Genomic DNA, 19455 nt, shown 5'->3' with positions numbered 1-19455 from the left:
ACGTGCGTAATTTTAAAAATTAACAAAACAAAAACCAGTTTTAGTGAAGAATGTCTTTGATAAAGCAGTAAATTTTTTATTATATTTTGACCTCAGAGTACAAGTGGTTGAGTGAACCAGGTGGTACAAATAAAGCACTTCAGCTGCAAACCAAAACATGCCAATTGATTCCATGAAAGGCATTAGTGAAATTGTTTGAACTGTCAGCTAAGTTGGCTGCTTTTTTCTTGGAACATCATTTTTTACTTGCAAGGACATACAGCAGACAAATACGGCTGTTCAGACGGTATCTGGCAGATATTTTCTTGAAAATGAGTGAAATGAGTCTATCACTTCAAGGAAAACATCTGATAGTATTTGTTGTCCTTCATAAAATTTGAAATCTCAAGTGAAAATTAGGATTTTGTAAGATTCAGATCCATAGATCCACCACTGTGAGTTTAAAAGTTTCAGGATACTTATCAATTCTTCTAATGATACAGATGCTGATATTAACATATGTGACTTGTTGATAACATATATAAGCATGTGTCAACATTTAGAAAATCTGCCTAAGTCAGTAAATTTTCAAAATGACCGATGCACAATGTTATAAGATCCTCCAAGAGTAAAAGATCCTTTTGAAGAGCAAGATAAACCAAAGGATTTTTATATATCAAAGTACAAAGTTCATTAATATGATCTCAGATTTCACACTGCAACCAATCTTTAGGAGAGGAACATTTCTGGAGTTTTGATATAATATCAAAGAATATCCATAATTTCCTGGAAAAGAAATTAACATACTTCTCCCTCTCCAACTACACATATGTGTGAGACTAAATCATATACTTCAACCAAAAACAAAACAAAACGAAAACATTGCAACAGACTGAATAAAGAAGCTGATAGGAGAATCCAGCTGTGTGCTTAATATTAAGCCAGACATTAAAGATATTTACAAAAATGTAAAATAATGCACTCATCTCACTACTCTTTTTCTTTGGTAAAGATATTTATGCTTCATTTAAAAAATACATTATCATTAACATGTAATGAATTTATTGTTACTTTTAAAGCAATTAATAAATATTTTAAATGTCTCAGTTTTAATGTCTAAATGATAAATACTAATAAATATAACCCATATAAACAGAAGGTCTTTGGGGATCTCAATAATTTTTAAGAATGTGAAGGAGTCCTAGGACCGAGAAGTTTGAGAACTGCGACACTAGAGACACAGGTGGAAGAGTCCTGTTTGTAAAGAGGGGTGCTCTTGAGACTCCACAGTATCCAAGGACCATACCTGCTTGGCAAAAAATATCGTGTCAAGTCTGGAGTCCTGAACCACAGAGCCTGCTGGTTCTTCTCCTGGCTGCCACTTGAAAAGAAAAATCAACCCATGAACTGGCCTACAAAACAAAAAAATACAAATTAGTGACACCAAACCTTGCTTCTTTTAACACACTGTCAATATGTTAAGTTTTGGTCATTTACTTAACAAATACAATGCAAATGAAGTAAACTTGAGAAATTTTTTAAAGATTTCTATTGCTGTTCATAGTTACTAGAATGTTGCCCAAGACACGGCTAGCAAAACTTAAAAAAAATACATCAATTAAAATGGAATTATAATGAAAGGAATAATCTCAAATCTGTGCATTATTCAATTCTACCTTATATTACCTCACTTAAAAACAGAAAGAACACAGCAAAACTAGAAGAAGCTGTTAACCCTAGACTGAATTCTGATGTACATGAATAAAGTTCACATAGGATGTTTACAGATAAATGGCTGCTAGCATAAATATTAAGAAATATAGGACGTCACCTTCATATAATTATTGGATGCATGAGCAACCGTCACACTACTGTATGACTGGATGTTGCATCTCACACATAATGAAATCATCACCTCCCCAAAGGAACGGTTGTTGCCCACAAACCGTTAAATCACCACTTTAGGATTCTCTCCAGTCTATCTCTCACCACTGCCTTCCATGCAACAAAAATCTTTCCTATCCCTTAAAGACAGGTCAAATGATGCATCTTTAATTAACCTTCCCTGATCATCCAGCCAGAATTTCTCTCTTATTCCATCTAAAATGACTGCTCTCTTTGTGCGGAAGAAGAAAATAGGGGGGAGGGAACTGTCTCCTTACTATAAAAAACATATCCCTACAGTCCCCATTCCAGGACCTAAGAATGCTCCCCGCAGTGAAAACTCCCTAGCCCTCCATTTGCAATCCAGAGTCAATGCTTGGAGGTTGGGGGTTAAGGAGAGGCCCAGAGAAATCAGGACAGAGTAAGAGGAAGGTACTTCCTGGCATCAATATTTGGAATCTGAACTGTAACCTCCCCAAGAAGCAATGTAATAATGTATAAAAAAAAGTTCTGGGACTTCCCTGGTGGCGCAGTGGTTGAGAGTCCACCTGCCAATGCAGGGGACACGGGTTGGAGCCCTGGTCCGGGAAGATCCCACATGCCGCGGAGCAACTAAGTCCGTGCGCCACAACTGCTGAGCCTGCGCTCTAGAGCCCATGAGCCACAACTACTGAACCCACGCACCTAGAGCCCGTGCTCTGCAACAAGAGAAGCCACCACAATAAGAAGCCCATGCACCGCAACGAAGGGTGGCCCCCGCTCGCCGCAACTAGAGAAAGCCTGCGTGCAGCATGAAGACCCAACACAGCCAAAAATAAATTAATTTTTTTAAAGTTCTGAATTACTATTAATATACATTATCTGTCAAATATAGTTTTGTAGACTGGCCTATTATTCATGTGTTTTATGTTAAAATGTGTTCCATGTTCTAACAGTATTTATCTATAAGTGAAAGTTGTAAAAAAATCAACCTATCAGTACTTTGTTGATATGGAATTACAGAGACTTAGTTTTGAATCCCTTGCAAATTACTTATCTATGAGCCTCAGGTTCTTGGTTATAAAATGGGAATAATACCTACCTCACACAGTTGAAAAAAATCTTAAAGGAGATAATGTGTTCAGCCTAAGGTAACCCAAGTAAAATAAACTCATGAAAGTTTGCTTAAGTATAGACATATTACTTTTAACATAAGTAAAAACATACTTACTTTAATTTTTCAAAATTCTCAGGCTCTAAACTCCATATTTCTTCTACTTGGGCTCCTCGGCAACCTGAAATAAGAAATTATTTCTTCAGAAGACAAAATAACTCATTTTTTTTCCTTCGCCACTAAATAAAATATTAACTGAAAGAAAAGCACATTTGGGGGCGATAAGACATGACAAATTAAAATGGTAAAACTGATAAAGCTCACAGTGAAATCCTAGTCCTACCTTTACTATTTCCTAATTATTACAGTGGAAGTATATTCCTTTGACAACTTTAAAAAGTTTCAAGATTTATTTTCACTGGACACCACCCCATGGCTCCTTCTCAGTCTCTCTCAATCTCTGGCTCCTCTTCATCCACTCCCTTCACTCAGCTGCTATGTTTCCACAGCTCTGCCCGCAGCCCCCTTTTTTCCTTACTGTACACTTTATTTTTAAAGTGGTAATAGGGGCATCCCTGGTGGCACAGTGGCTGAGAATCCGCCTGCCAATGCAGGGGACACGGGTTCGAGCCCTGGTCCGGGAAGATCCCACATGCCGCAGAACAACTAAGCTTGTGTGCCACAACTACTGAGCCTGCGCTCTAGAGCCCACGAGCCACAACTACTGAAGCCTGCGTGCCTAGAGCCCGTGCTCCGCAACAAGAGAAGCCACCACAGTGAGAAGCCCGCGCACCACAGCAAAGAGTAGCCCCCGCTCGCTGCAACTAGAGAAAGCCCAGGAACAGCAACAAAGACCCAATGCAGCCAAAAATAAATAATAAAATAAAATAAATTAAAAAATAAAGTGGTAATAAATAGCTACCACTTAACAGTGAATTTCAGAACATTATTTAGTTCTGACCCTTTTCCTAAATTCCAATTCTATACTTTAAAAATTTAATTTAATATCAACCACATCAGAGTCCCCCAAATATGTTCTTCTTCTACAACAGTGGTTCTCAACCAGGATGATGTTTTTTATGCCTCTGCACCCCCGACCCCCACCAGGGAACATCTCAAAATGTCTGAAGACATTTTTACTGTCCCTACTGTCACTTGGGGGGCGGGGAGGTAGCATCTAGTAGGTAGAGGCCAGAGATACTGAACATCCTACATTGCACAGAATAGCCCCTGACAACAGATAATTATCTGCCCCAAAGTGTCAAGACAAAATGAATTATCGGGCCCAAAGTGTCTAATCCTTGCAAGGCAAGGCAAGAGTACCAAGGTCGAGAACTGTGCTCTAGCAGTTCATATGGTGGTAATGGTGTACTGGTTAAGAGCCTGGCCTCCAAACTGCCAAGGTTTGAACCATGGCTCCTCCATTTACCGGCTATATGACCACTGAACCTCTCTGTTCCCCATACTCATAGAGCTGTTGTGAGAAATAAATGAGATGACTTACTATCTCATAAGGTAATTTATTATGCATGAGATACATTTAATACAATGCCTCGGCAAAATGTCAGGTAGCATTATGATCACAACAGAAAAAAACAGCCGTATTTACCAGTAACTGCAATGTGTAAAGTGCTCTGAATGCATTTTCTCTAATCCCTGCAAGGAAAGTATTATATGGAAGAGGCTTAGGGATGTTAGGTGTCTTATCTAAATTCACTACAACTAATATATGCCAAAAAGTTAATTAAAACCCATGTCTGGTTCCAAAGTCTGGGCACTTTCTATCGTTCCAGATTATTTTCAAGTGAGTGCTGGAGAAGGCTTTAGATCACATGCAAAAATCTGTGATTTAAAAAAAAAAAAAAACTGGACCAACCAACTATGTGACTTTGGGCATTCATACCATTCAGTACCTCAATTTGCTCTGCTCAGCAAATATCTATTAGCTCCCACCCAAGCATTAAAGATACAGGTACAAGGAGAGTTACTTCATTATTTGTAGTAGAGAAGAACTAGAAACAACCTGAATGTCTAGAACAGGTTGCTAGACGTCCACATACATTAAGTTGGGAAAAAAAGCTTGTTTAAGTGTGAACCTATATACGTGTTATCAAGAAAGGGCACAAAAGAACACTAATGCACTTAACACTGGTTATGCTATTGGAAATCAGCTGTAAAAAGGCCAAACGTTAAAACATTGCACATATCATACAAAAACACAACAAAAGCCACTGAATTAAAAGAGCCCCAAAATCTTTTGCAAAGGTATAATTTCAAGTGGTGACACTGTTTAAATAACCTTATGTTAGACACATACACATCTCTGTGTAAGGAAAACATAGTACTTAACTGTTAGCATCTATCTCCTTATATATATTCAATTCTAATAATCCCCCTATGTACATTCAATTTCAAATAATGCATGGTATAATGGAAAGAGAAATAAGCAATGATTCAAGAGAACTAGGTTGTAATTCTAGCACTGCCTTTAAGTTCTTTACCTTGAGTGAGAACATGTCTTTGAGCCTCACTTTCCTCATGTTTAAAACAAGAATACTACCTGCTTCATCCAATCGACACAATTCTTGTGAGGTATACGTTCTCAAATACCAAACACAAAGAATCACCATGCTGATTCCTCTAATATATTCTAGTAAAAAGTTGAGTGGGGTGGGGGGTAGGCTTTAAAAAGTTGATGATTCACTGGTATTTAACAAATACATTCAGCCCTCTGTATCCAACGGGTTCTGGGTCCGCGGATTCAACCAACCGCAGGTTGAAAGTATGTGCCAAGCATGGTATTAGGCCCTAACAAGGACAGGAAATAATAAACTATTTTAACAATGCTTAAGAACTTCAACCTGGTAGGAAACAAGCTCATATAACTCAAAGACTGTGCAGTCTGCATATTTTGCATATAAAAGGTACACGGGACGCGTTCTGGAAGAGGTAGCCAACTATCCTTGCTGATCAGAAAAAACTTTAATGTATAGTTAAACTGGGGGACTTCCCTGGCGGTCCAGTGGTTAAGACTCCCTGCTTCCAATGCAAGGGGCTCGGGTTTGAACCCTAGTCAGGGAATTAAGAACCCATATGCCACGCAGCCAAAAAAATTAAATAAATAAAAAAATAATTTAAAAATTGTTGAACTGGGTCTTAAATAGGATGACCAAATAATCTGTCATTCAAACCAGAACACCTCTTTTATTAAATTGATTTTACTTAATAGGACATTAAATAAATTTTTAAATTGAAATGTTTTAAAATATTTATATCTTGACTAACACATTTGTATTATAGTACTGGTGGCTCCATAAAACAGTCTATTCAAACACCAATTCTAAAAATAATTTTCTTAACAATATACCTGGAGTCTTTCTCCCCAAGAAAAATACTCTTGGGGAGTATTTTTATAGCCTACACATAAGGCTATACTGTTTATTTATTACCTCTTGAGTGAACTTTGGTAATTTGCGTCTTTAAAGGAATTTGGACATGTCATCCAAGTTGTCAAATTTATTTGCATAAATATTAAAATATTCACTTATCCTTTTAATATCTGTAGAATCTGGGACTTCCCTGGTGGTGTAGTGGTTAAGAATCCGCCTGCCAACGCAGGGGACACGGGTTCGATCCCTGGTCCGGGAAGATCCCACGTGCCACGGAGCAACTAAGCCCGTGAGCCACAACTACGAAGCCTATGATCTAGAGCCCTTGAGCCACAACTACTGAGCCCACGTGCCACAACTACTGAAGCCCTCACGTCCAGAACCTGTGCTCTGCAAGAAAAGAAGCCACTGCAATGAGAAGCCTGTGCACTGCAACAAAGAGTAGCCCCCGCTCGCCGCAACTAGAGAAAGCCCACACGCAGCAATGAAGACCCAATCCAGCCAAAAAATAACTATTTAATTTTTTAAAAAAATCTGTAGAATCTGTAGTGATGTCATCTCTCTTATTCCTGATATTGGTCATTTGTCTCCTCTCTTTCTTCTGATCAGTCTGACTACAGGTTTATGCATTTTATTGATCTTTGAGAAACCAGCTTTTGGTTTCATTGACTTTCTCCACTATTTTTCTCTTTTCTGTTTTACTAATTTCAACTCTGATCTCTATTACTTCCTTTTATCTGCTTACTTTAGGTTTAATTTATTCATCTTCTTCTAGTTTCTTGAAGGGAAAGCTGAGGTCACTGATTTGTTGTAGTAAATCTAGTCCCTGTTACTCTATCTTGGCTGGAAGCAGAAATATAAAGCCTCTATTTTTAATTAGTAGACTATCCTAGTTTGTTTTGCTGCATTTATGAATTATGTATGCATTGTATCGATTAAAAGTATAGTTCTGCTCCATCAGTTTCTTAATTTAATAAGAACTTTGTTTTACCATGACGTTATATTCCACCAAAAATTTTATTTAATATATTCACTGAACTCACAAATAATTTCCCCTTCAATGAACAAACTTAAATCTACAATAGCATTCATAATACAATAAGATGTTTCACTTTTGAAAGAATAAACTTCCAAAGGTTTTTTTTTTTTTTTTTTTTGCAGTATGTGGGCCTCTCACTGTTGTGGCCTCTCCTGCTGCAGAGCACAGGCTCCGGACGCGCAGGCTCAGCGGCCATGGCTCACGGGTCCAGCCACTCCGCAGCATGTGGGATCTTCCTGGACCGGGGCACGAACCCGTGTCCCCTGCATCGGCAGGCGGACTCTCAACCACTGCGGCACCAGGGAAGCCCCCAAAGGTTTTTTAAATCCATGAATTGAATGAGGAAAAAAGAAAATGACTGGAATAAAAGTCTCTTTGAAGCATCTGATGGTGATATACAACTACCATCATTTAACTTTTTGCAAAGTTCTTCTGCTAATTAAACCAGTCTAATAACTATAGCTTCAGTTTTCATTTGTGCAGGTACAGAAGGTGCAGTTCCATGGCAGTCTCTTACGCATGCTTTTATTTAAATCATTTTCAATTCCAAGTTTTCTGCATGTATGAAATTGGAGCAAAAGCTTTAACAGAATGGACTAATTTTAAAATAAACAAATTTGCCTGATACAACGTTTCTTAAGGTTAACTCTAACATGTCATAATAGTTCAGGTTTTGAAGGTAAAGTTTATGGCTTAAAACCTGCAGACATCTCAAACTCAGTGTATGTCCAAAGCTGAACCCACTTTCTTGTCCATCAAGCCTACTCTTCTCTTGTACTTGTACTTCACCAGTCTCCCAAGCTAGAAACTAGAGTCATTGTCACCTCTTTTTCCCTACATCCCAGCAGTTAACAGTCCTGTGGATTTAAATATAGCAAAAATTATTGAATCGACCTCCTCCTCTCCAAATCACTACTTTATGTGTGGAGCCAATTATCTCAAATTCTGACCATTTTAAGAGGCTTCTAGCTTCTCTTACTTCACGCCAATCTACCCTACACACTACAAGTAGTAAATCTTTTTAAATTATAAAAATATCATTTCAGCCTTGAAATATCTTTGACAGTTAAGTCCCCAGGGGCTACAGGGCAATCCATACTACACAACATGGCACACAATCTGGCCTCAGTTTATCTTTTCAGCTTCGGATTGAAATACTCCTGAAGTCTGTTACATTATGTTTTAGTCACTTTCCCAGCTGTTCCCTAAGTCATATACTTTACCACCACTACTGTTTATGCCTTTCCTTCTGCCTGTGCTCTTCCACGACCTGTGTGTACCTACTCTAATGTAGCAATTAATACGCCATATTATAATTTGCTTGTCAGTTCTTTAGAACAGCAGTCATGCTTTATTCACATTAAAAATATCCAAACCCTACCAATGTGTCAGACATAGCAGGTAAACAATATATGCCCAATACATGATATCCAGTCAGCTACGTACAACAAACAGTTATCTATTTCAATGTTGAATTTCCACCTCAAGTACAAGTTTTAACATAAGAGCTAAAATTAATACTTGAGAAATAACAGGTAAAAATAAACTTACAGCCAAAGAAGAGCTGCAGGGACAGGGAAGGCTACAAAGTCAAATATGTTGGTTACTTAGGACCAAAGATAAGGAACAGAGTCAGAAAGAAATTACGAGGCAAGCATGTGGCCTCTGGAGCACTAGGTGGAGAAAGCACACTTCCCCGGAGGCCACAAAATGAGCAGAACGAGCGAGCTGGTCCGTGCGTCCCACGCGGCCAGCCTGTGCGGACGTTCGCAGGGCTGGGCACACACTCGAGGGGTTCTGCTCCGAATAACTCGAATGTCAGGTTCCGGGGCGGCTTGGGCCTTGGACACCCCACCCTCGACAAGGCGCATCCGACTTTTCCTGTAGCACCGATGGCCTGAGACACGTACCTGGGCACCCCTGCCCGGAATGGGGGCGCCCCGTGGTGCAAAGGGAAGAATCGGTACGTAAAGGGGGGGTGGTGGGAACCGGGGCGGGGGCTCAGGTCAGTGAAGCTAGTACTGGAGCGCCGAGTTCCGGGGACACGCTCCTGCTCTCGCGGTGTGGCTCTCACATCACCACGGAAACGCGACTGGCCGGGGCCAAGGAGGGACCGGAGCCCTGCCTTTCCCCCTCCCCGACTCCACGGTTAGAGAGTCGCCTCCCTTCAGACGCTGGGCGGCGGCGGCCGCAGGGAAGCACTGCGTGCCCAGATCAGGCCTCCTCCCGTGACCCCCGGCCCAGGACGGTCCCCTTGGCTCTCACCGAATCCTTTAATGAGCTCGGTGAAGACCCCGGGGTCGCTTTCCATGAGGCACCACTCCCCAGCATTGCCCGTCATGGCCCCGGCCACACGCCGCCCCGCTCCACCTCCGGCTCCGGCACCCCCCCCAAATCCAGCCGCCTCCGGCCACTGAGCTCTGCAAACCCGCCGTTGTCTCGTCAACCTCACGTCACCCCGCCTACTTCCCGACAGCCTCCGGGCGCCGTCACCTGCAGCGCGACAGAGCGCGGGAGGACGCTCTAGCCACCCAAGAGACGGCGAAACTCTTTCTGGGCCGCGTAGGACCCGGAGCCGATTCCGAGGGGCCAGGGCCGCCGAGAAAGGGCGGGATTTGGGACGCCGGAGGAGGGAACATCCGGGACTCTCGCCAGTCTGGGGCGGGGGCGGGGCACGCCCAGGGGGGCGGGGCTCGTTCCCGGGAGCCGAACCGGGAGACCCGGTCGGCGGAGTCGGAGCAGGCGCCACCCCTCAGGCTGACGCGCGTCGTCTTTCGGCGGCGTGGCGCAGCGCTTCTCCCGGTGGCGCGGCGGCTTCGGAGGATCGGCCGCCGGGCACAGGTGAGGACACCGCGGGCGGCCGGCTGGCCGGGGCCCTTTGTGCGGTCTGAGCGGCGCCTGGGTCCGGCCGGTCCTCCGTGGCCCTCACCCCGCATCCCCGCGGCCGAGGCCGGAGCAGACGCTGCGCCGACCAGTCTCCCTCCCCGCCTCCGTGCCCTGCCGTCCTGGGTGGCTGGACCGACACCTCTGCTGGGCCGGGCCCTTCCCGAAGCGGGGGTCGCTCCCGCTTGTACTTGCGGAGCTTCCCGCAGGCCGGCGTCCCAGGGGCCCGCTTTCCTCCTCCCCCTCCTCCTCCTCCTTTTCCTCCTCCCGCCGCTGCTGCGCCGAGAGGCGTTGCCCGGCCTCTGGGCTTCGGGAAGAAGGATCTTTGTGAGAAGACCGAGGACGAGATTTGTCCTGGAGGGAATGACGAGGGACAGGAGACGATCCGTCCTGTCGTCGGTGGGGCTGATACACAAGTGTAAAGGCGCGCGATGCCTCCAAGGCACATGAGGTTGAAAAATGCAGTGTGTTAATCTGAGAATATTTGTAATGGTCTTAAGACTAAAAGATGCGTTAAACCAAAAATGGCTGTCTTCACTAAATCACGAAACCTCATTCACCAGGCCCTTGCACAATAGTAATGTTAAAACTAAAATCTTTCAGAGTAGTAGTGTTTATGCATCACTCCTTAAAGCTCTGACTTCCAAGAAGGGCCCTTGGCTTCCAGAAAAAAAAAAAAAAAAAGCTTTACTTGGTAAAACTCGGATTCTTTGCTTCTCAAGCAGGAGGACCTGTGCCCTGGAATGAGGGAACCTTGTCCTGCAGGACTATGCGAAGCTACGAAATAAACATGATACATTTTACTGAGAGAAACAGCGGCACAACTTTTATATGAAAACAACCGTGGTTATATTATGGAGTAGAAGCCAAAATGTATGTCAGGGGTTAGATTAAAAAAAAAATTTTTGGGGGGGAAACTTTCTTGAAGTTTGCCCCTGGGAGACTGTGTCTTCAAGCTGGTGGGGGGCGGGAGAGGTATCTGTTCTGTTAAATATACTTAAATGGGAAAGTCTGTGTGGCACAGGAGTCTAGCCTTATTTCCTTATGAACCATGCCTAGAATGAGTGTCATCAGAGCCCAAAGCTGTTTGCAGGAATTTGCCGTATTTTCTTAATCTGCAGTATTGCTGTGAACTTGAAAATGTTTTTGGTGCTAAGTAACTATTGAATACATCAAAACTAACATTTGATACCCAACTGAACATGGTGCCTATTGTAGAAAGACCAAACTGAAAGTTTAGCCCTTAAAACAACCTATAAGTAATCAGAATGGGGGGGTGTCAAATTTCTTTAATTGTGTTGTTAACATTTAATCCTAAGAGATCACCTAAAAATCCAGATTTCTGAGTTTTTGAGAAAAATGAGAAGATCCTGCAATATGAGGCCCAAACTACATGACAGCCAGTTGGCTAAAAGGTGTATTCCTTCAGGATGTCATGCTGTCATGTCTGCTCCAGTTCCTAACCACTTTTTTTTTTTTTTTTTTTTTTTTGCGGTACGCGGGCCTCTCACTGTTGTGGCCTCTCCCGTTGCAGAGCACAGGCTTCGGACGCGCAGGCTCAGCGGCCATGGCTCACGGGCCCAGCCGCTCCGAGGCGTGTGGGATCCTCCCGGGCCGGGGCACGAACCCGTGTCCCCTGCATCGGCAGGCAGACTCTCAACCACTGCGCCACCAGGGAAGCCCCTTCACCACTTTTTATTGCATCACCCTTGACTTGATTCGCTCATGTCCATTTACCAGTCTGAGTGATACAGCTATCTGAATTTGTGACCCCCGTGTTTGCAGTATTGTTTCTTTCAAACTGTCTTGCTCTCATAGATGTAAGTCAGCTTTGACTCCATTTAAAAAGGAATAAGCTGCAAACTTGTTTGACCTCTTGGGATGAAAGGGAGCCTTTTCAAGTGACAAATGATCAAGAGACTTGGGAAAGATATTTAGATGTGTACATTCAAGAAGAATGTAGGAATCCTTAGAAGTAATATATTATTAGCACTGTTAAACGTTACTATAGATGTTCTAGTTCCAGCGAATAAGAAGAAGAACTAGTGCTATTGCATACTGTGTATTACTGCCATTCACTGGTTTTGCATTCAAAATTAGGGAAAAGAGAAGTGGGCAATGTATAAAATATCCACATCCAATTTCAGAGTGTGGCCATGTTTTTAATGATATTGTGATCTGTTTGATTTCCTCTCAAAATTTTGATTTATAGACATTTAATACAACTTTAGCTGTATTACATTTCCTTGGAGGGTTGTTGCTTTAAGAGCACCGAACAGGTCAGGCCAACTGAAAGAAGAATTAACTATCTTTTGTTTGTTTGTTTGTTAATCTGGATTTACAACACTTGATTATTCAGGAGTGGATTAATTGATGACCAGGCTTTGACCTCACTCACTGCCCAACTGCCTTCTAAACCACTGACACTGGAGCTTAAGCTTTGAGAAGGGTGATGATAACATTTGCGGAAGGAAGAAATTAAGGTCCTGTATATGTATGTCTGTGTGTATCTCAAATTTCTTTCTAAAGACAAATATAAAAAATGTAGGGTTAAATATCACTTAAATGCTTATCTGTTTAAATAACTTTCCAAATATATTTCACCTAGCCAATTTTTAATTTTTTTTAATAACAGATTTTTGAGATAGAATTCACATATCACATTCAGTGGGTTTTAGTATATTCACAGAGTTGTGTAACCGTCACCACTATCTAATTTCAGAACATTTTCATCACCCCTAAAGAAACCCTTTACCACTTTGGAGAACAATCTAACAGGTCCTCAAAAGGTTAAATATAGAGATATCATATGATGCAACATTTTACATTCCACTAGCAGTATATGAAGGTTCTAATTTCTCCAAATCCTCGCCAACACTTATTATTGTCATTTTGATTATTGCCATTCTAGTAGGTGTGAAGTGGTATCTCACTGCAGTTTTGATTTGCATTTCCCTGATGACCAATGATATTCAGCATCCATTTTTGTGTTTGTTGGCCATTTGTATACCTTCTTTGAAGGCATACCTATATAGGTTCTTTGCCTATTTTTTAATTGGGTTATTTATCATTTTATTATTTAGTTATGAGTTCTTTATATATTATAGACACAAATTCCTTATCATATGTATGATTTGCAACTATTTTCTCACATTCCATGGGATGTCTTTTTTGCTTGCTTTGTGGTGTCTTTTGGAACACAGTTTTAAATTCTGATGAAGTCCAGTCTATCGGTTTTTTTCTTTTGTCACTTACAGCTTTGGTGTCTGTATTTTGAGATCAACTCAGTTCAGTTCCAGAGTTAGCATCAGATCCCCCAAGTGAAAGGGCAGGATCCCAAACAGATTGCCCTTACTTCAGACAACAGCTTCAAATAAGGTCCCAGTCCACTCAACTAGGCTTCCCACAATGTGCTCAGGGTCAGTAATTCACTAGAATGACTCAACTCCCTAAAAGCACCATCCTTATGATTACAGTTTTATTATAAAGGATGCAACTCAGGCACAGCCAAATGGAAGACCCGCTCAGGCCAAAATCTGGAAGCAGTAGAGGGATTCCTTCTGTTTGTAGAATCCTGGCACATCACAGTCCCAGCACATCAGTGTTCACCAACTGGGAGTCTCTCCTGAACTTTTTTTTTTTTAAGATTTATTTATTATTTATTTATTTTATTTTATTTATTTTGGGCTGCATCGGGTCTTAGTTGCAGCGTGTGGGATCCTCATTGAGGCACGCGGGATCTTTCGTTGGGGCGTGTGGGCTCTTCATTGTGGCGCTCAGACCTCTCTAGTTGTGGCATGCGGGTTTTCTCTCTCTACTTGTGGCGTGCAGGTTCCAGAGCGAGTGGGCTCTGTAGTTTGCGGCACTCAGGCTCAGTAGTTGTGGCGCGCAGGCTTAGTTGCCCCACGGCATAAGGGAGCTTAGTTCCCTGACCAGGGATCAAACCCATGTCCCTTACATTGCAAGGTGGATTCTTTACCACTGGACCACCAGGGAAGTCCCTCCGCTGTACTTTGTTGTCCAGAGTTTGTATGTGGGGTTTCATGACTAGGCATGATTGATTAATTCATTGACCCTGTGGTTGAGGTAAGTCACCTGCCTTCCTTCCCTCCTGGGAGGTTGATCTGGCCTAAAGTTCCAACCTTCTAATCAGATGATTGGTCTTTATGGTGACCCCCAACTGGAAACGATCCAAAGACCCAGGATGAGTCACCTCATTAGCATAACAAAGATACTCCCATCAATCAGGATATTTCAAGTTTTTTTTTATTAACTCTTTATAAATTGAATAAAAGATTCTTTAAATTCTATAGTGCTTTACAGTTTTCAGAAGTTTCACACATATGATTTCATATAGTCCCATAATAACCCTTTTTTTTAAGCCTCTACCCCTATATTTCCCCTTCCCTCTTCCTTCTCCCCACTGTAACCACTAGTTTGTTCTCTGTATCTGTGAGTCCGCTTCTTTTTTGTTTTATTCACCAGTTTGTTGTATTTTTTAGATTCTGCATGTGATACCATACAGTATTTGTCTTTCTCTGTCTGACTTATTTCACTTAGCATAATGCCCTCCAAGTCTATCCATGTTGCTGCAAATGGCAAAATTTCGTTGTTTTTTATAGCTGAGTAGTATTCCATTGTGTATGCATATACCACATCTTATTTATTCATTCATCTGTTGATGGACACTAAGGTTGCTTCCATACCTTGGCAATTGTAAGTAACGCTGCTATGAACATTGGGTGCATGTATCTTTTTGAGTTAGTGTTTTTGTTTTTTTCAGATATAAACCCAAAGTGGTATGTGAAGCCCTGTGAGAACCATGGACAAAAATCAGATATTCTTCTTTTTTTTTTTAATACAATTTTTAAAGGTTACAAATTATTCATTTAACAAATATGACTGATAAGCAGGAATAGCCAGGTTGAAGTAACACCAGAAAGAGTGTGTTTTGTTAAATCTAAAGGAGAGGCCAGCAATGTCAAAAAATTTCTACTGGAATTAGCAATAAATGTGATCAATCTTTGAGAAGGCTCTTAGCCTTTTTGGATTGAAAGGCAGAGGTAAATGCCATATTGAAAAGGGGGTACAAATACATAGAAAAAGCAACATCCACTGCACCAGGAGTTTCAGCCTGTGCTGTACTCAGTCACTATAAATCAGTCCATAATGACTAATGTAATATGATCATTTCGTCTCTGACACCACCTGAAGCCTAGGCCTGCGCTGACATAAACTACTTTATGTCAGCGCTTTATTTGGAATATTGACACTGCTGTTTCCAGCACAATTCAAATCACTGTCCCCCTTAGTCACATTCACAATGTGAGGCTTTCTTCCCAGCACTCATCTCTGCACCATTGTGTGTTCCCCCCTCTGAGACCCAGTCTGTCATTCCTCCCTAACTCACCCAATTTCCCCGCATTGACTCCCTCAAACGGATCATTACCCATAACCTTCACCCTTAGTGGAGGAGACACCTCTTCTGCTGTCAAGGGCTAGTCTCAGCCTGGATGCTCTGAAGCTTCTTTCAGGGATCTCATTCCCTCACTTACGCCCTTTCTCTGCTGTCTTCACCTCTCCAAATTGAAGTTTGAACCTCAACCTCAGTGTCCTCTCATCTGAAAAGGTAAAAAGATTTTTCCTCTAGCTCCTGCCTTCTCTCTTACCTTCCCTTTAGAACGTTGCTTCTGTGCGAGAGTAGTCTACCTGTGAAGTCTCTTCATCGCTGCATGCCCTCCTGACCTCACTAGAATCAAGCTATTTCTCGCAGCGCCCGACTGCGATTGCCTTTCCTCGGCATTCCTGTTGCCAACTTCAGCCTTACTTGATTGCTGAGCATTTGACATTACCAGCCATTCACTCCGTGAAATTCTCTTCCTTGTGGTCTGCGATACCACTCTCTCCTGATTTTAAGTCTATGTGCCTCTCCTTCCCTTTCTTCTTTAAAAGGCCCTTTTCTCCTTAGCTATTTTTTAATTGTTAATACTCACCAGGATTCTGTCTTTAGCCTTCCCCACAGTATATAAACATGCTCAAGCTTGTATCATCTTCAAAACAAAATATCTTTTACCTGTGTTCCTCTTTAAGCTACTACCTTACCTGTCAACATTTCTTCGCGGTATATTTAGTTCCTTTTCTAAAATTTAAAGACACAGAGCAAGATTTCATATACCCCTTCCTGGAATGTGTTCCCCAAACTTTATATGCCAGTTTTTCAGTCTTCCTGGATTATTGAGACAGCATTATTTTATCTTCCTCTGCTCATGCACTTTTCTGTTAAAGCACTTGATTACAGTTTGCTTTGTATTATGTATAAATTTCTACCTCATCAAATAGACTGTGATTTCCCTGAGGGCAGGAAAAAAAGTTTTAAAAATCTTTTTAATGGAACAGAAATCTCCTTCACGCCTTACACACAGTATGCAGTAAATGCTGGTTGAGGATTTTTTGTTGGTTGTTTGCCATGGGGAGAAGCCCAGTGCACCGTAGTGGCCCAGGCAGGAAAACTGAAGATCAACAGCTGTCCTATAGTGAGAGAAGCGGTGGACCGATAAAGTAGTGGATGATTGTGGTTACTCCCTTTGGAGGAGAAAAAGGGATATTGCTGCCAGACAGCTAGTTCTAGTAGCTTCAGAGATAATGCAAGGAGGAAAATGTGGGTAGTCACAGATGAAGTAAACTATAAATGAGCACGGTTGATACAGGATGTTAATCAGTTAACATGCTCTCAGCTACAGGTAACAGAAAACTTACCAATGGCTTAAACAATAAGGATATACTTATGATATATTAGGACATTTCTAAGTAGGGCAGTTACAGGTAACTTGATGATATCAATGACCCAGATTCCTTCTTTTTTTTTTTTTTTCTTTCTGGTGCTTCCATCCTTATAAATTAGTTTGTCTTCTTAAAGTGGCACCCCCCATGGCTCAAGATAGTTGACACCACTTCAGGCATCATGTGCAGATGAGTATGTCAAGGCAGAAAGGGGACCATTCCTTTTTAAGAGCCCAAGCCCCTTTTTAAGAAGGAGGAAAACCTCATAAGTATAACCAGCAGACTTATTATGTCTCACTGGTGGGAGTTGTGATACTTGCCCAATACCTGTACCAGTCACAGGGCAAGAGGAATGAGAGCATCACCTGGGGACTTGTGATAAGTATGAATGCTTAGGCCTCAACCAGACATACTGAACTATGAAAGAAACTTCGGGGCGGGCTGGGGGCGGGTGTGGGGGAGGGTGGAACCCATCATCTTGTGTTTTAACTAGCACTTCAAGTAATTTTGATGCATGCAGAGTTTGAGAACACTGGCTTAGAGCAATCAAGATTCATCCCTTGGGGCTGGGAAATGTCCCCTGAAGGGCATTCCTACCGGAAAGAGGATAAGACAAGGGGGAAGGGAGGAACAGATGTTGGATACACAATCAAAAATGTCTACACTGTTATTCAGGAAGTAAAGGGAGTGTCAGCCCCCTGTCTATATCAGTGACTATTGCCGCCCCTTGTATTCTCCTCCATCTAGTCCTGTAGACTCCATGCTGAACTGCCTGCTCAGTCTCTGAAGCAACAAGCTATACCTCAAAAATGCGACTTCTTAGCTTTTGCTTCTGATCGTTATACCACCCGTTACTGAGCTTAAGAAATATTTTTAAATTAAAAGATTTCATGGCAGATTTCAATAAGCATAGATTAATAAATAATTTTCCTTTTTAGAATTTTCTTGTTTCTAGCTAAAATAACATTTTGCTTTTTGACAGTTTCCTAGAAGACAAAAAAATGGAGGAATTGGTAAACCAAATGCAGCCGCTGAATGAGAAGCAGATAGCCAATTCTGAAGACGGATATGTGTGGCAAGTCACTGATATGAATCGGCTGCAGCGGTTCTTGTGTTTTGGTTCTGAAGGTGGGACTTACTCTATCAAAGAACAGAAGTTGGGCCTTGAGAATGCTGAAGCTTTAATTAGATTGATTGAAGATGGCAGAGGATGTGAAGTGATACAGGAAATAAAGTCATTTAGTCAAGAAGGCAGAACTGCAAAGCAGGAGCCTATGCTCTTTGCCCTCGCCATTTGTTCCCAGTGTTCTGACATAAGCACAAAACAAGCCGCTTTCAAAGCTGTTTCTGAAGTTTGTCGCATTCCTACACATCTCTTTACTTTTATACAATTTAAGAAAGATCTAAAGGAAAGCATGAAATGTGGCATGTGGGGTCGCGCCCTCCGGAAGGCTGTAGCAGACTGGTACAATGAAAAAGGTGGCATGGCCCTTGCCCTGGCCGTCACAAAATATAAACAAAGAAATGGCTGGTCTCACAAAGATCTGTTAAGATTGTCGCATCTTAAACCTTCCAGTGAAGGTAAGCGTAAGATCTTCATGCGGGGGGTGAGGTGCCGATATCCAACAAATAGCAAATTTATATTTGACATAAGAAAGTTGTGTAATATTTTCTAGAAATAGCCTTTAATTCTCAGAACACATTGATTAATTCATGTATGTTTAATGCCAACCTGGAATTAAACACCTAGACATTAATGATCAAGAATCAAATGACAGATTTGCAGCTTGATATTCTAAATCTTAAAATGTCACCATGCTAACTAGAATGCTCACCCCCTTGATTATGGACTATGAAAGCAGCATGGATATGATTAAAGTTGTAGGAATCAAAACGGCTCCTAGCCAATAGATGGCAGATAGCCAGGCTGTACTGCTTTAGCCCCTTTTCTCCCTCCCTGTCTTCCTAGGACATATGTTCCGTGGAACCTAAAGGCCACCCAAAGTAGTGCTGAACTTAACGAGTCAGGATGGTAGTTGTCTCCACGCGGTCAGCCAGGGGTCATGGTGACTTGGGGCAGTTTTTCTATGTCTATGGGAAGAGACTTTTGAAAAGTTAGTTGGGTCTACAATGACTCTTTAGTCCTTCTTAGAAGGGAAATAAGAAAAACTTTTGCACGGGAATAATTTTAAGTGTGAACTTTCACAAAATGAACATGTCCAAATTTGACATTTTTTTTTTTTACAGCAGAAGTGAAACTTGAAAAGACAGCCCCTCAGATGGGTTCAAATTTCAGTTCTACTTATTACTTTGTGTCCTTACACCAAGTAACTTAACCTTTCCGAGTTTCTGTATCTTCATCTATTAAAAAAGGTAGAAAAGGAATAACTCTTAAAATTATGGTGACT

General features: G+C 41.7%; 2 protein-coding genes across 7 annotated transcripts in view; one reads left to right on the top strand and one right to left on the bottom strand.

Moving 5' to 3' along the window:
- Nucleotides 1–9849, bottom strand: part of UCHL5 (ubiquitin C-terminal hydrolase L5) — a 47429-nt gene extending 37580 nt beyond the window's left edge. For both annotated transcript variants that reach the window (XM_030884123.2, XM_030884124.2), the window contains exons 1-3: nt 9650–9849; nt 3074–3137; nt 1286–1391 (exon numbers count right to left, since the gene is read on the bottom strand). In XM_030884123.2, coding sequence (XP_030739983.1) covers nt 1286–1391; nt 3074–3137; nt 9650–9725 — 246 coding nt within the window. In that variant the 5' untranslated portion in view covers nt 9726–9849. The remainder of the gene's footprint in view (nt 1–1285; nt 1392–3073; nt 3138–9649) is intronic.
- The window catches only part of RO60 (Ro60, Y RNA binding protein), a 22611-nt gene continuing 12438 nt past the window's right edge, over nt 9283–19455 (top strand). The window contains exons 1-3 of one of the 5 annotated variants that reach the window (XM_060295457.1): nt 10091–10225; nt 10993–11140; nt 18030–18628. In XM_060295457.1, the coding sequence (XP_060151440.1) occupies nt 18049–18628 (580 nt within the window). In that variant the 5' untranslated portion in view covers nt 10091–10225; nt 10993–11140; nt 18030–18048. Of the gene's footprint in view, nt 9348–10090; nt 10226–10992; nt 11141–12646; nt 12770–18029; nt 18629–19455 lie in introns of those variants that run through there. The other 4 variants (XM_030884122.3, XM_030884118.2, XM_060295475.1 and 1 more) reach the window with 4 other exon arrangements.

The sequence above is a fragment of the Globicephala melas genome, chromosome 1, assembly GCF_963455315.2.
Source record: "Globicephala melas chromosome 1, mGloMel1.2, whole genome shotgun sequence".
Lineage (NCBI taxonomy): Eukaryota > Metazoa > Chordata > Mammalia > Artiodactyla > Delphinidae > Globicephala > Globicephala melas.
Note: the sequence above shows the minus strand (reverse complement) of the source record. Positions and strands in the feature narration are given on the sequence as shown.